The sequence below is a fragment of the Salarias fasciatus genome, chromosome 11 (assembly GCF_902148845.1).
Source record: "Salarias fasciatus chromosome 11, fSalaFa1.1, whole genome shotgun sequence".
NCBI lineage: Eukaryota > Metazoa > Chordata > Actinopteri > Blenniiformes > Blenniidae > Salarias > Salarias fasciatus.
Window position 1 is genome coordinate 22,648,086 of NC_043755.1, and position 16,525 is coordinate 22,664,610.

At 48.0% G+C, this 16,525-nt stretch overlaps 1 protein-coding gene across 2 annotated transcripts in view; it reads right to left on the minus strand.

Moving 5' to 3' along the window:
- The window catches only part of LOC115396433 (neurocalcin-delta A), a 61,062-nt gene that overhangs the window by 6,737 nt on the left and 37,800 nt on the right, over positions 1 to 16,525 (minus strand). For both annotated transcript variants that reach the window (XM_030102310.1, XM_030102311.1), the window contains exon 3: positions 4,024 to 4,434. In XM_030102310.1, coding sequence (XP_029958170.1) covers positions 4,024 to 4,401 — 378 coding nt within the window. In that variant the 5' untranslated portion in view covers positions 4,402 to 4,434. The remainder of the gene's footprint in view (positions 1 to 4,023; positions 4,435 to 16,525) is intronic.

Below are 16,525 nucleotides of genomic sequence, written 5' to 3' on the forward strand. Positions count from 1 at the left end.
GTCCGCACATGTGGAGTTTTTTAGTGTGCAGGGTTCCTACCACCCTCCTCACAGCTGTTTAGTCCGAGTGAAAGCAATACTGACGCCCTCAGGCCGTGACAGAGGGTCATTCAACTAGTTGTAAGTCGAAGTATCATCACAAAAGATATTAAAATGTTTTATTAAGGTTGAAAAGTTCCTGAGTGTCGGTTTAAAAATTAAAACCTGGGTTCTTCTGTTTGACACGCCTGGTTTATACTGCACGTATTCTCATTTATAAAAATCTAAGTGATGATTTGCAACACCTTGAATTTCCCATACACGGGAAACTGAAATCCTCTGTGGCTCTGATACAGGCAGGTGAAGAAGAAATGAAAAGCTGACAGATTAAGAATCAAATATACGTTTTTGAGAGATTTCTATCAAGTCTGACTGAGTTCGACCAAAAACCAGGCGTGAAACGGGTTTGAGAGGAAGCCGTCGTGGACTGGCGCTGAAAGTGATGTTTGCTCTTTGGATCTGGTGAAAAGACGCTGAGCTCAGACTGGACTCGGAGTCGGACTCAGGCTGTTGCTTCTGGCTTCACGGTGAAGTTTCAGCCCCGAGCCAGACTGAAGTAAATCCCCTCACTCAGCTTTGCTGGTTTGTGTGTTTTGTGCTCTTCGCCCGCCTCCCTCTGCTCGAGACGCCTCGCAGGAAAACTTTCCTCAAACTCCGCAGACCCTTCATTTCCCAGCACCACCCGAGACCCACATCTGAGACAGGCGGAGGTGGAGGTGGTGTGAGAGGCAAGGTGAATCAGGACTCTCACACTTGTGTGAGCAGAAGCATCTGATCCGTTTGCAGTGGCAGCTTCCCGCCTCGGCCACAGCCGAGCTCCACTCCTCCACCCGCCGGTCCTCTCCCAGCCCTTCTCGCCGCCGAACGCCGCTCTGAGCTCTCCTGCACCGCCACCGCTCGCGCCGAGTTTTACATGAGAAGCAGGAGGAGGGCGGATGAGTGTCATCTCCCTCGCTGGGCTCAGATTTTGGCTCGGCTCCCATCCATCCCGTTCAATTAACTCCCACAGCAAGGCCCCATCAGGAGCATCAGCGGCGCTTACACACTCCCGGCAATTTCACGAAAAAAACAAAAAAACAAAAACACCTAAACATTGTTTCAAACGTGCATTAGTTTTGTGTTGGCCGTTCTTTCCTCAGGCAAGGTTTTGCAGTTTAATTATTCACTTAGGTTTCATTATGTTGACTAAAATGGTCACATTTTTCACATTCTTCACCGTTATCACATCATTGGTTTGCTCTCGCACCTCGGCCAACACAGCTGCCAATGGCTACTTTGCAAATTTGGTGTTTCACCGCGGGAGAGAAGAAAAATACAGTTTTTATTTACTGAGCTCCAAATTTAGAAAAATGCAATCATGATTTCCAAAGACTGAGAGAAAATACACAGAGATCACTGTGTAAAAAACTGGTTTAATCAAGAGGTATATGATATTTAGGAAAATTAACTGATCACCACTGTGATGGACAGCTGTCATCAAGATACAATTATTGGTTTCAAGGGCAGCAGAAACGAAAGCAGACTTCACCAGATGACAGTGTGGAGATTATGTGAGACAACATGGAGGTAATTTCCTAAATCCGTATGCAGATTTGAAGTAACGAGATTCTGAGAAAGCGGCGTGAGAGCAGCCGTTAAAGCTGCCAGCAGCTCCAGCCGCGGCCGCCGAGGCTAAAAGGGGCTGATTGATGTTACATCAGCCGTGGCCGGGCGCCAGCGGCAGGGCTCTGGGGGCCGGGCGCCAGCGGCAGGGCTCTGGGGGCCGGGCGCCGGGCACCGGCCCGCTGGTGTGACGGCTCGGGGGATTTCTGATTTCAGGGAGGGAGTCGTCATCCGTCCTCCAAACAAACGCTCCAAAAATAAGAAGGCTTCAGATCTATTGATCCTAAAAAGAGAAGGACTGAGGAGGTGATCCCTCAGGCCCAGAGACCGTCAGCTGTACACAGATTAATCTGCATTTTGGATAAAGAGATCTGAGGGAGGACGGCTGGATTTCTATGCTCAACCTTCCCGGGTCACAGGCCACAGAAACAGGATGGATTTAGTTCTCATGAGAGCCACCTGCCAAATCCGTCCTCTGAAACTCTGACACTGATCACAGGGAGCTGCAGGATTCACTCACCTCACCCTCATTCAAGGCTTCCTTCAACTGAGAAAAGTATCAGACCAACGCAGCAGCGTTGTTTTTTTAGCCATTGTCAGGCAGCGGCTGATAATTAGCCGGCAGCTGCATGCGCTCGCACGCATCCCTCCGACACTCCGCTCCTCCGAGGCCCGCCGGGCTCGGCACGCCGGCGTCTGACTCATCGCTTTCTTCTCCTCTGTCCCTGCGAACGGGGCCACCTCTTAATGAAAGGTGGGCAGGAGGCTTCTGCTGTCGGAGGCCGGAGTCTGAATCACGGGGAGGCTCGTTTCTCCTTGAAGTGACGACAGGAGGGCAACACCAGACGCTGTCTTCACCGGCTCTGCGCACGCAGCAGTATTGATTCCGAGGATGCTGTTGGAATTCTAAAGTGAAATGTAAATCCATCGTGTGAAAGTATGAAACAAATCCCACGTGCGTTTTGTGAGCAAGTATGAAATTGAGACCTGCTGAACTAAATTGATTACAATCAGGCAATTACCTCCTCTGCCTGCAGCTGTGTGACTCATACGTCTTATTGTAGCGTATTTTAATCCATGAAATTGCGATGCTCGATGGCGTCCACACAAAGCAAAGTTAGCAGCGAGCAGAGAGGCTGTGGAGGAGCCAGGTGTGTGTGAAAACAGAGCAGAGACTCACAGGTCAGAGAGAAAATAAATAATGCACTGAACTGGATTACAGTTCAAACTTTTAGATTGGAGGCCAAAAAGAGGCTAAATGAAGCATTCGATGATAAAGAGAAACACACATCCAGTGTGTCTTTTAAGTTTCTCCTCAAAATAGGAAATGTCTGTCCTCCTCATCCGTCCTGCTCTCCCTTCCTCCTCTATACGTCTTCCTGTCCCGAGGCGGACTTCCTGCAGGGAGAACCACTCAGAGGTGATGAGATCTGTGGTCCGATCAGCCAGAAACACACATGAGCCGAAACTGAAACTGGCTGCAGTTAAATAAATAAGAGAAAGAAAATGAGGGGAAAACACACACACACACACACACACAGCCGGAGTGTGTGTGAGCAGATAATTGTCAGTTTACACGCGTAGCCTTTGTGCAGGAAATGCCACCCACTCCCTTCACTTCTCTCTGATGTCTTTCTAAAGGTGAGCTCTGCCTCTGCGCAAATCTCAGACATCAAATGCTGAATGTTTTGGAGCAAAACAGAAAAAACTAAACAAGAATCATCCTCTTTTATTAGAAAATGCATTGAGCGGGATGAGCAGGACTTCCAGTGAAACGGCGTGGAGATGCTGTGTTGGGCTGGTTCTGCCTGGCCCGCCGGGCCTTCCAGCCTCCATTAGCTAACAGATAACAGCAGGTTGTTTGAACAGCGTCTGGGGTTTTCAGTGCGAGACGTCTTTCCTCATCCGTCCGGCTGTTTTCTGGCAGCTGCAGACGCCGAGGAGGCTTTACAAAGTACGCTGCTCGATAAAACGTCTGCATTGTGTCCTGTCCTGTCATGTTTGTGTGCAGACGAGCGCGTACGGTACACAGTGGGCGACCGAGGCAGACACGGATTAGGCTGAGCCGGCGCTCGGCTCGCTCCCGGAGAAGGTGCGCCGCAGATGGAACGAGCTAACGGAGCCGTTTCCTTTCTCTTTAAGCCACACTGAGGAAGGAACTGATTTAATGAATCCTGGACTCATTCCAAAGCTGCTAACTGTGGCGTGACTGGGAGTGTTTCTCATCAGTCGGAATCTATCTTTTAGCACGCCAAAAGTTCGCTGCCTTCAGGAAAAGAGGTTCTAAAGCAGACATCTATTAGGAATCAAGACCGAATGTCTCCTCACTCCATTCTTTGTTCTGCTCTTCCTGAAATGCCAGCGTCACGGCGATATTCTCACCTGCACGATCTCCAGCATCTCGGCCTTGCTGATGTACCCGTTGCCGTCCAGGTCGTACATGCTGAAGGCCCACTTCAGCTTCTGCTCCAGCTTGCCGCGCGACGTCACGCTCAGCGCGATGATGAACTCCCGGAAGTCTATCGTCCCGTCTCCGTTGGCGTCGAAGGTGCGGAAGACGTGCTCGGCGAACTTGGACGCGTCCCCGTAGGGGAAGAAGTTGCCGTAGATCTTCTTGAACTCCTCCATGGAGAGGTTCCCGCTGGGGCAGTCCCTCAGGAAGCCCTTGTACCACTCCTGGATCTCGTGCTCGGTGAAGTCGGTGCTCTCCAGGAGGTCCTGCATCACCTCCGGGCGCAGCTTGCTGTTCTGCTTCCCCATGACTGTCGGGCCTGTTGATCGCTCTGCTCACAGCTGAGGAACGGAGAGAGAGAGCGCAACACGTGACTTCTCGACAAAGTATTTGCTTTGCATTAACATGAAAATGTTTAAAATCCCCCAAAATCAGAAACCGAAGTACTGAAGATGGATTCCCGGGTCAGTCTGGTGTATGATTACAGCATCGATGGTCTCCATACATGAAACTCATATGGGAGAATAAAACTGATCAATAATGCAATAAAAGCAGATGGAGGCATCGCTTCAGCTTGACTGCAGGTAACTCTGAGTCCTCCTGAGGAAAAGCAGCGCAGAGCGGAGGACCCAGCTGTCGTATCCTTAAGAGGCTTTGCTGAGGTATGAAACCAAAAATGTAAGCAGCACCACTTTAAATCCATCAGGACTAAAGATCACTCCTTTTTTTTTTTTTTTACAAACTAATGGAACTTTCCATGGAAAAGCGCTCTGTGTGCTCAGAGTACACACAGCGCCATATGCCAGACCTGACTTTAATTACACTGTAAAATCTCTCCACACACATTAAACCAGGATTAGGTCCGCTGATAGGGGAAGGCGGTGCAGTCAAATGATATCTGAGCCCCGCCGCTCCACAAACATCATTCAGATTCATAACCTCTCGAGGAACAGTTTCTCTCGCCTCTTCCTGGAACAGGCGGATCAGTGTTTGTCGGCCCGACCTTTATGAACCGGATAAAGCTTTATAATCCCTGTCTGAAGTCCATTTAAATGCCTGCGGAAAGTGGGAACTACACCATTTACTCCAAATAGGAGCGCTGATGGCTCATTATCTTCACGCATTTAGGCGAGAATAAAGAACATCGTCCGACTTTGAGCTCGTAAAAGTGACCGTCTCGTTGAATGATTGCCAAACTGGAGCCGAGAGAGTGGTGGACGCCACAGTCGTACAATATCTCAAGGAAGAGAGTGAATATTCCTTTCAGAATCTATATCAGGAAGACGTCTTGAGACTTCTGATCCCTGCCTGTGTGTATTTTCTGACGGCGGTGGACTCAAACCTGCAGGATTTCTGTCTGGAATGTTGGATTTCTCTGTTTATCCAAACAGCTTGAAATGACAATCACAAAACTGAAATGTTCCATGTTGAATAAATAAAATGTAAGGTTTTTATTCTGGAGACCCCGGAGATGGCTTATTACCTGTGTTCACTTCATGCTGTGTTTTGGCGTCGTCCTATTGTTTTGTAGCATTTCACTGGCAGTAAAGGAGGGAGAAGTGACAGGCTGGAAGAGTCTGTTTTTTATCTGTGCTTCTGGGGACATAAACAGGAAGTGCCTGCTCGTGGTCTTAGTGAGATTGTGTTCTCATTTCTCTCACTAAAACTTCCATTAAAGCATGAGACTGAGAAAACGCAGCATTGATCCTCAGTCAGGGCTGCAGCACATGCAGTGGCTCCCCGAACAGGGGAGTCAGAAGCGATGCGTTTAAAGGATTAGGTGTTTGTGTACAGTATGTATTCAGCTGTGTGACACGATCCGCGCTCTGCCTCTCGCTTCACCGTAAGGAGGAAAAAAAAAAGAAGTAGTCTCAGGAAATGAGTCAGAGTGAATTTAACAGAGCTGCAGTCAACCATCGGAGACGAAATCAAACGCAGAGGGTTTCTTTTTCACATCCGTGTGAGCGGGTCATCCACGGGGTGGTCGGAACAGAACGCCGCCAGCGGCTCCAGTCCGGTCTGGGTCACGGTCCAGTCCAGGATATCTGACGAGCCGGAGCTGAACTATCCACCGGTGGAAAAACTGGAGCTCTAAATCACAGAGTGATAACATTCAGACACTGTTCTGACTTCTCCTCAGCAAAAACATGAAGGTGAGCCGGGTTCCGGTTCTGGTTCCAGTCCCAGAACAGGAATAAACCAAGAAGAAGAAGAGGAGCCGCCGTCTTCCTGGGACTTCAATAATAAGACTCACATTTTTGGCAGGACATCTTATTTTCTGTTTTCTGCTTGTATTACACAATGCCGCTTGCTTATGCTCGCTGAGCGTCACGTATAAACAGTGACATAATGAATCTGTGGGACGAGCAGATAGGGCCGAGCTTAAAGGGAACATTTAGCAGGCTGCACACGCTTTATCTCCCAGAGCGAGGCGCGCTGCAGAAAAGCTGGTAAAAACATCAATAACATGCTGAACCCCTGAGGGTCTGGGAATAAACCAGGTGTGTAAAAGTTGAGGCCCGTGGGCCAAAATGAGGCCCCAATCCGGCCTGCCAGGAGACCTCTGAGGAGCGTTTATCCACATTTCCCCGTTAATTCGCTCCTCATTCAGCCTGAATCCTTCTGTCGCCTCAGAAGCCTTGAAAGTGAAGCTGGTGCGGCGCTTTACTTTGTGTTCCACAGCAGCGGGAGCATCGGATGATTGAGGGTTTGGTTAAAACTGTCAGAAAAGCCTCGCACCTGAACGCCACTGTGAGCTGAGGCTCCAGCGGACCTCGAGGTGCTTCTGCTCCGGCCGGCCGACTAATGGAGTCCAGACTGTGACCCGAACCCTCTCACAGCTGTAATCACCGACCCGCTGCCCCGTCACCTGTCACGACACCCTATTTCCAGCCTGCCCTCGCACGCCCGCGGCCGCGGAGCCGCTCCGCTGCTCCGGGCGCCCTGCTGCCCGGTGACATGCTCAGCCAACCCAGGGCGCCGCTGACAACTCACTCGTGTGATGACAGGAATTCTTCTTTGTCTTCCTCTGCTCCTCTGTATGTGTGAGGATTCTCACCTCCTCTTGTTGGGGAGGTTACCTCACACACAGTGAATCAAAACTGGAAAGTAACTTCAGATCAAGCTGAGTTTTAGGAACGGAAAAGGTTCTTAAAACTCTACAGAAGATCCTGAGCCTCATCGCAGCACATTCCCTCCCTCATAATCACCAGCTCAACAAAGATGCGCCTCGCCTCCCTCCGTTCTCGCGCCTATTGAGCGGATCGCCACTCAAATCCAGCCGACTGCGATCCACGTTCAAACTGGCCCCAGCTTCATTTTCTCACAATCGCACCACTTCACACACAAAGCCACGCTGACTGGTTATCGAGCAGACACCTTCCAGTCACTTCCAGTGTGTGTGTGCGTGTTGAACACGAGACCTCTCCAGGATGAAAGGCTGCATGAATACATTCACGAGGCGGCTGCCGCTCGCCGATGGCGGCGGCCGAGGGCCGGGGGGAGAGCACAAAGACGCCACGCACGTCTCATGCTGCGAGGGGCTTCATCATCTGTGTGTCAACATTTCACACACACACACCTTGATTTCCCCACACCTGACCTCTTCAGAGTCGCTTTCTCCTCTCAACACGTCCATTTTCCTCCTCATCATTCATTCTGTTCCTGCACTTTTCACACACCGTATTTCCATACACTCTCCAGCGCTCGCTTCAATTTCAACCTACACACGCCCGGCTCTCTCTTATGAAGCAATTTCACTGCAGTTACCATGGCAACGTCGAGGTTTTTTTTAAAAAAAAAAAAAAGATTCTCAAAACCCATTGATGAGCTTTATGGCTGAGTGAGCTGCAGACACACACACACACACACACACACACACACACACACACACACACACACACACACACACACACACACACACACACACACACACACACACACACACACACACACACACACACACACACACACACACACACACACACACAGCTCTGAATCCAAATCAGTGACTGAGCATGTGTGTCGGTGGGGGTGTGTGTGTGTGTGTGTGTGTGTGTGTGTGTGTGTAGGTGTACGGGTGGTGGTGTGGGTGCAGGAATACGAGGCGAGTAGCAGATAACCAACAGGTGAGATCATGGATTTATTGTTCATTCAAAGCAGCATTTTCTGCTTTTATAGCAATAAGAACGTCTCATCTTTCACAGACGAGCTTTGGAAAACCTGACACTGTGTTTTTATTCTCATAATTCATGGACGCATGTATCCAGAATCTGTTACACACACGGCCAGGTATGCTGCTTTCTAATACGTGATCTGTGTTTGGCATGCAAACGTCTCACAAGCGTAACTCACACACCATTTATGAGATGTAGAAAAAGCAAGAAAGCAGATGAGGAGAGGATTGTGCCCAAAAAAAAAATCGAACAGCTCCACAGCACGACCGACCAATCACAGCCGAGATTCACCAGAATCTCTGCACCACATGTGCAACACGAGCCCCTCAGTCCCGTCCAAGTTATTTTGGAAAAAAAATGGCACATTTTCTGCCATTTCATAGCTATAAATCAAGCATTCTGTTCATAAAGGGGTTAAACAGTCCCAGCAGCTGTTTGCATGCATGCATACATACATATGACGTCTGCGGCTTCATGCATGCAGGCCAGACCATCCAGAAATCTGAGGATTATAGATTAAAGTCATTAAACCACAGCTCATCCAGAGCATCCATTCAGATTGCGCTCCGCTCCCCTTCACTAAAGCCACGGCGGCAGCAGCTGCTCGGAGGGCGAAGGGGGCTTAAAGTCCAGCTGCACCAGATTCCTGCGGAGAAGGAATCTCAGGGTGGAAAAGCCTGGTAAAAGGATACGTGTAGAATTTACAATGTGGGGGTTGAAGAGTAAACACCCCAGTGAACTGCTGAGAAAATGAACCGATGGACAAACTTCAGCCGTGTCTATTTGTGGAGAGGCTCAATCTTTTGCAGAACAAAGGTTCTAAACCAAATGTGTGCAGAGAGGTTTTGTTAAGATGCAAATGAGAACCTCAGATGTGACTTTTCAGCAGCTCCCATCACAAGTCGGCTGTTAATCGAGATAAAAAGACTTTAAATTGAGATAAATCCACAATAAGAACAACAATGCAAGCAAGCTGCAGAAACAAAGGTGGAGAAAAGGAGCATGCTGGGAGAAAGGACAGAGCATGTCAGTCTGGAGGAGGTCGGGGCAGATGGGCGGATCAGACAGGCTTTAATCCATCAGACTGTCGTTAATGTTAAACACAAAATGACAAAGAGCAGGATTAAATGCCACTAAATTCTAACTCCCAGTAGAAATGAACTAATATAGTATTTAAAACTATGTTTATCCTGAGATTTACAACAAAAAACGTCATTTTTTTCCAACCCTCTGTCCCTCATCATCTTTAAACCCCAAATTACATTGTGCCACAACTCAAACAAACAGCATCTGCAGGGAGACTGGAGCAAACACAACCTCCTCTGCTCTTTTTCTGATGCATCAGCAGGTAATAGCATTACGATGTTCTCTTTTTTAAATAGCAACAATCAGTCTGAATCCGTCGACTGAACATTATGAAGAAGTGAATCTCTGCCCGCTGCACCGTGCGATATAAGACCGTACGACCATTCTTTGCTCCTCCTGGAGCAACGTGAGCAGAGGCGAGCTGCAGGTTTCCAGCAGCAGGGTCTGTGGTGGCTGCACTGAAGAAGAGGCCCCTACGTGCACGAGCACGAGCACGAGCATGAACACGAGCACTGACGTGATGCTCAACTGAACTCTGACTGCTGCTTGTCTGAAACACACTTTAAGAGCAGGTTTCTTTTCATTTCAGCCCAGCTGTGCTCTGATTCGTGATGACCTGCACCCACACCACAAATTACACACACACACAACACACACACACACGCTGCACTTCACTTAATGTTTTACCAAATAATCTGTCCCGCTTTCATTTACTTCACCTGCGTCTCCACAGCACAATGATGCTAAAAGCCAACGTAGCATACGGCTAAAAGGAGGAGAATTAGCTAAATTTGCAAACAAAAACTAAGAGCTTCTGGATAAAACCCTTGAATATTAATGCTGTGTGAGTGCTGACCGCAGAAAGAGGCTGCGATGTGCTGCACAAAGAAATCCCAGTGAAAGGAAAAGGCAGGCGAGAAAAACTCAAAGGAGGAAACTCAAAGAGGGAGAAAGTTTCCCAGAGAGAGAGACGGGGGAGTTCTTTTTCTGCAGAAACATCTGTACACTTGTTTTTTCTGTTTTTTTTTTTTTCCATATATTTGTGTGAAGCTGCCAGCAGCTCAAGACCCCACAACAATGGACCCATGGAACGAGAGGGGAGGTGAGGCAGAGGCCGACACAGAAATAGCCATTAAAATGAGAAAGAAAGTGCTGATGAATGGATGACGGCTGCAGCTTCCTACGTGCTGCGGGGCCAGAGCAGACACACCTCTGCGTCAGCCAGACAAGCAGAGGCTGAAAGACTGAGGCCTGCTTTACACAACAACGCTTTCTTTTCAGAGAAGTTTCACGTCTGCCTGGAAAAGTTTCGGAAACGATGTCCATTTCCATGGATATCATCTGAAATGCAGAAAATTTTGTTTGTTTTTGTGATAATAACTAAACCTAATCATTTGTGGATATGTGGATCATACCACGGAAATATCTGAAGGCATTCACAGCAAAGCGTCACACCTTGAAATCTTGGGGATCGTCAAAGACGAACGCTCTCCCCTGGAAGCGTCCCGACAGTGCTCTGGCCCTGCGAGGCGAGGTGGGAAACACAGACTGGCACTGGCGGAGCGCCAGGCAGTAGCTGACCTGAAAAAAGAGGGGCTGGATGAGTTTGTACTACTTGGACCGAAGCCAGCGTTTGCGGGGTCTGCCTCCGTGTTTCTTCCGCTGTTCTTCTAGGAATGAAGCTGAGGCCACATGCACGGGAGCTGCTCCCTTCAAAATGATTACTGAACCACACACACGCACACAGACACACACACACACACGCACACACACATCATTATGAAGTCCTGTCACACTGATTAGCGCTGCTAGCTGATTAGCTTGGTGCAGCCCACGGTCGTTATTTCCAGCCCTTATACTTTTAAATGGCCTCCTTAGCCTTCATTAGGTTGCTATGGCAACAGACCTGATAGGGGGAGGAAGAGGAGGGTGATGAGGAGGAGGAGGAGGCGGCGGCAACCACACATAGCGTCTATTGATCCAGCAGCAGAGAAGGGGCAGAAGACGACACACTTCCTCCAGCCAGTTTCATAATCAACTTAAACGCCGGTGTAATCGAATCTCTGCAGCGGCGCAGCGCAGCTCTGCTGCCGTGGCCAAGGTATTAAACAACTATCAGGACTACTTAGCCATGGCGTTTTTTCTGTGGAGCGTCAGATGTAAGAATAGCCTCGGACCCAGGAGCTACTAGTACTTCAGTAATCAAAGAAATCAAGTGGGATGTTTGTTAAAAAACTGTCAAAGCTGAAGCCTGCTGTATTGAAAAGCAAAAAATAAGCAATATAATATTTAGAGAAAGAGAGAAACGGTGTGTGTGAGGAAAGAGGAAGAGAGAAACTGTGACTGGAGCGCAGACTGAGCCTGGAGATGGCTCTGACTGAAGAAGGCCTCTGGGGACGCTACAAGGCTGGCCGCGCTTCCTGTGGTCAAAGGAAAATATAGAAACAGGATATAACATCACGGAAAGTAACAAACAGAAGGGAAGTTACATCACAGCGGAGGTCGGAGGTCAGGATTAACCCAGGGAACGGCCATGTGCTCCACGCTGGAGACGCTGAGTGAGCGGAGGCTGAGCCCATCAACCAACTGATATGTTCACATCAGTTTCACTCTGGACCTGTTTTTCAAAGTGTGCTGAGAGTTTTCTGGCACATATTATTCAACAGAACTCAAACATGTATGCACAGTTTTAAGTGTGTGTGTGTGGACAAAAGTGACATCAGCCAACTGAACACAAGCAGTTGGCATATCTTAAAATAAATCCGTAAAAAAACTGTGTTTTTTGGGAATGCACCATATCAGCTGCTCCGAATCTGAAGTGGTTTTTGCTTGTTTATAAGAAATTAAGCTTCAACAAAAACAAAATGTTCAATGGTTGACTTGAATTTAAACACATATTCAAATGTCTGCATTATTTAAGTCAACACAGACACTCATACCCCAGACCTGCAGCCAATTTAGAGTCACAAATTAACCTAAAATACATGTTTTAGGAGGAAGTAGAGAACATGCAAACTCCACAGGAAGACGCTCAAGCCCAATCCGGCTTTGAACCAGCAGCTATGAGCAGAAATAGGAGCACAACAACAAATAAACTCCACAAAAGCAATTTTAGCCTTTCCAGCAGCAAAGGCACCACAGCTAGACATTAGTACAGATTTTTATTGATAACTGTTATTATCAACTGAGAAAACACTGATGAAGCCACTTTGAAAAGACTCAAATGGTTTAGTTAGCATTGAGATAGACAATGAACATAATTATACATGTATCAGTCGTGTTGTAGTGAAGACCACCACACATGAGACCGGGTCAAGACCAAGACCAGAGAATCCCAAGGCCAAGACAAGACCCAGACTTTCAGGAGCAAAGATCAAGTCAAGAAAAGCCCTGAAATTGTGTTCTTGAGAGCAGCCTCCAGTACTACAACACGAGCTGTGAGAGAGGAGCAGACACTCTGTAATCACCATGATGGGGCAGAAATTCAACCAAACTCTGCTATCAGCTGCAGAATAAGGAAACTCCTTCCAGTGGAGAGTGACTCATCAGATATCTGAACCCATTTATCAACAATTGATTCATAGATGGTTCTTTTTCATGTTGTTTTAAAGGAAGACCCTCAACCTGAGTCAGAGTCGCATCACGATACAACCGGCATCCCGCATTACAGTGAAACTATCAGAAGATGAAAACCATTCAGGAATGAAAGAGTCTTCAGAAATGTGATCAGTGGAGCAGCGTTTTTGGAAATGTTCCCCTGGACCTCCTGAGCTCATCGGCGGCTCGGCCAGAGCCGTACCAGACCGGGTGTCGTCAAGGCCGCCCGGTTCTTCTGAGCTATCAGTTTCGTGCTGCTTTGTGAATGATTCTTTCCAACCGACGTGCTGATGGAGGCAGGCAGTCAGAGGTACGCCGCCGGCCTTCAGCTGATTTCCACAGTGGGGATCACCTGGCGAGTAAACGGAATAATGACGCTTCAATCTGTGGATGTATTGATCGAGAGTGCACGCTCACACAGAGGCCTTCACGGCGTCAGATGAAAGCCGAGCGGGCGTCAAAAGGCACAAGGTCGCCGCCTGAGATGATCAAACAGGAACCGATGACACGCGATTCAGCAGCGACGGCGAGGGAGCGCCACTGGAAGCTGCAGACAGAGGTCAGCGCTTCTCAGTCGTGGACCACAGATGACGACATCTACAGATTCAGCTGAATGTGAACGCGGACATTCATATAGACCGACGGCCGGTTGGATCGACATTACAGTGACTGTCGGCTCTAAAACATCTGCGACAGTGTTCAGAATGTGTTTATGGAACAGTTTATTTTGTGATCGCTCTAATAAAGCTGGCTGCAGCGCTGTAAAGGGACGCTGATGTGTTTGACCCGAGCATTTGTGACTACTGAGGTGAAACTATTTACAGCGTTAAAGTTGACCTGAGATTTCAAACGCTCCACTTCTTCAGGACAATACTGCACTAGATGTTCACAGGAAAACATAATTCACACATTTGCAGCAAAAGCTGTGAAAGCAGCCAAAGCACTGAAAGCTTTGCATGGTTTCGGTATCACAGGTGATCGCAGTTTAGAAACCTTCTGGGTGCAGTGTGGGATGGTCAGAGCGTTCATCCTCGTCCTAATGGCATCGGACTCAATGAGACGGCTTTATGTGTGACAAATGCCGCTGCACGGCTCCGTTTCAGAGCCAAAACTGCACATTTTATTTGAGATCATCACCTCACACCTCAGCCGACCAGTCAACAAACAGTGGTGTGGATTAACTGAGAGAGATAACAGACTTAGACGATGATGTTTGCACATTAGTTCTCAAATAGAAATGAACATTTGTCTTCTGCTGTTTGCTCTTCAGATGATTTAAATGGAACCTTTATGATAAAACACGCTGCAAATAGTTCCTCGAAGTGGTTAAAATAGACCTAAAATAAACCTGAAAGAAAAAAAAAGGAAAAGATGAATTTCAATTTACTCTTGAAATGGAAATTGACTGACAGGCCGAGACAGAAGCACTAATAGCTGAGTCACAATAACGACAATCCAACTGCGTCGTCTGTCCATTGTTCATGTCTGTAGTGCACTGTTCTCTGTGTGGATGTGTGTGTGTGTGAGCGGTGTCAACGTGCTAACTCGAGGCCTGGCACGCCAGCTACACCATTTTCAGCATTTCTCCATGTAAACAGACACCGTTTCCAAAATGCTGCCATGTAAACGGGTCCAGTTCTCACTCGAAGCGTCGCGTTAATGTGGCCTGATGTTCACTGACATTTCTCACAGCTACATAAACAGAATCTGCAGTCGAAGTCACAGTCTGCACAAATGCCTCGGTTTTACTGCGTCAAGCTCGACTACACAACATCAGTCAGGATGTAATTGAGCTGCGACATCTGTCACGGGAGAACGACGTTGCTATGGAGACAACCGATGGCAAACCAATATCAACACAGAGATGGAAGCGGTGGCATCTACAGAGGAGATATTCAAGACAATGGAGGGAGAAGCACTGATCTGCGTGGAACTTCGAGTGGCTCACAGTAAGCCAGCCGCCTCAGACGGCGATTCCCACCCAGATATCCGGCTGAGGAGAGCTCTAAGTGACGAGTGGCCGACGGCCCTCCGCGGCTCCCTCCTGTCCTCGTTCGGCCCGGTGAGGAACGCCGTATCCCGCCTGCCAAGGATCTCTACAGCGCTGAGGAATTATAAGTAGCTGCATCTGAAATCGCTCACGTCCGAGCTGCCAGCCTGTCGTCTGCAGCCCTCCCTTTGGGAAATTCATGACATGCCATATAATGAGGGACTCCTTAGCTGCAGGGACCCACACGAGAGAGGAGGGAAGCTCGGCGACGGGAGATCTGAATTCGTCCGGCGTGTTTTCCTCCTCGGATGTTTAAAGTCAGCGCACGCTGTTTTCAGTCAGCTGTGAATTTACAAGTAGCCAACCCCCTGAAAAAGGACTAATCTTAATGAAGTTAGGCAGAGTGATGAATTATTAAAGCTCTAATCTGTGATGACCGTGTGGTCATCCAACACCAAGAGGCTCCTCCAGGGACCGTTTTTTATTCTGAATAACAATAATGATCTGCTGTGTGCCGTGCACATGCTGCCGCTTGCTCTTAAGCCTAATTCATACTCCAGATGCTGCTGTGAACCACCTCCTCACAGCTGGTGTGTCGATGCTACACACACCTCCAACACACTCTAACTACTCATTCTGACCACGAGGGCAGAGTCAAATGAGTGTAATTTGAATATTAAGGTGAAAACAATACCTTCTGAAAACAACTATAATGGCATTTAATAGGTACTTGTATCGGTACTTTGTGTCGGCAGGTAGCTAAACTATTCGTACTCATCCTTCAAAAAGTATTAGTGGTAAATCAATCAACAGATACTTTATGAAAATGATTGCATTTCATGTGAGGAAACTGTTAGTTTAATCAGCTTTTATTTCATGTTCCTGTTTTCATGGTTAATGTATTTACTGAAGAAGGTTTGCTTTTAACCTTCTCATATAAAACTGGAAGTGAAAATGCCAGAGTGTGAGTGGCGTCATATGAAAGGTCTCTAGATAGAATCGGATCAAACATGGAATATTTTCTCTAAAATGAGGAGACTTCCTCTTGTGAGCATGTGTCAGAATCCCCACGTCACGGCCCATCTCCATGAATCTGAACCAACGGGAGGCTTTCTCCATGTCCTGATGCTCAGTGAGAAATGAATCTCCAGATGCACCTCTGGCAGGAATGTGAATCCTTCCACCACAAAATCAACTCGGGCCAGAACCAGATGTGGATTTGTTCGACCTGCAGAGCCCACAAACAGCCGGACGAACCAAAGCATCCATGGAAAACAGCAACGTTGATGGTTCGTCTCCTGCTCATTTGATGGTTATTTCCCTTCCATTCTTGATGAGCGAACAGTGAGCAGTAACACACACTTCAGTGACACTGAACCAGAACATTTCATTGATGGTGCAGAGAGCTGAAGAGAAATGGCTCGTTCTTTGTCTCGCGTGCCCACCCTGAAATGACAGCGTGTGTGAATTCCTCTCCGAGGATAAAAATAGAACATCTGTTTCCCATAGTTCCCAGTTCCTGACGCACGGGAGCCTATAGACTCCGCTCTCCTTCAGCCGGAGACCGTCCCCTCATGTGGGACC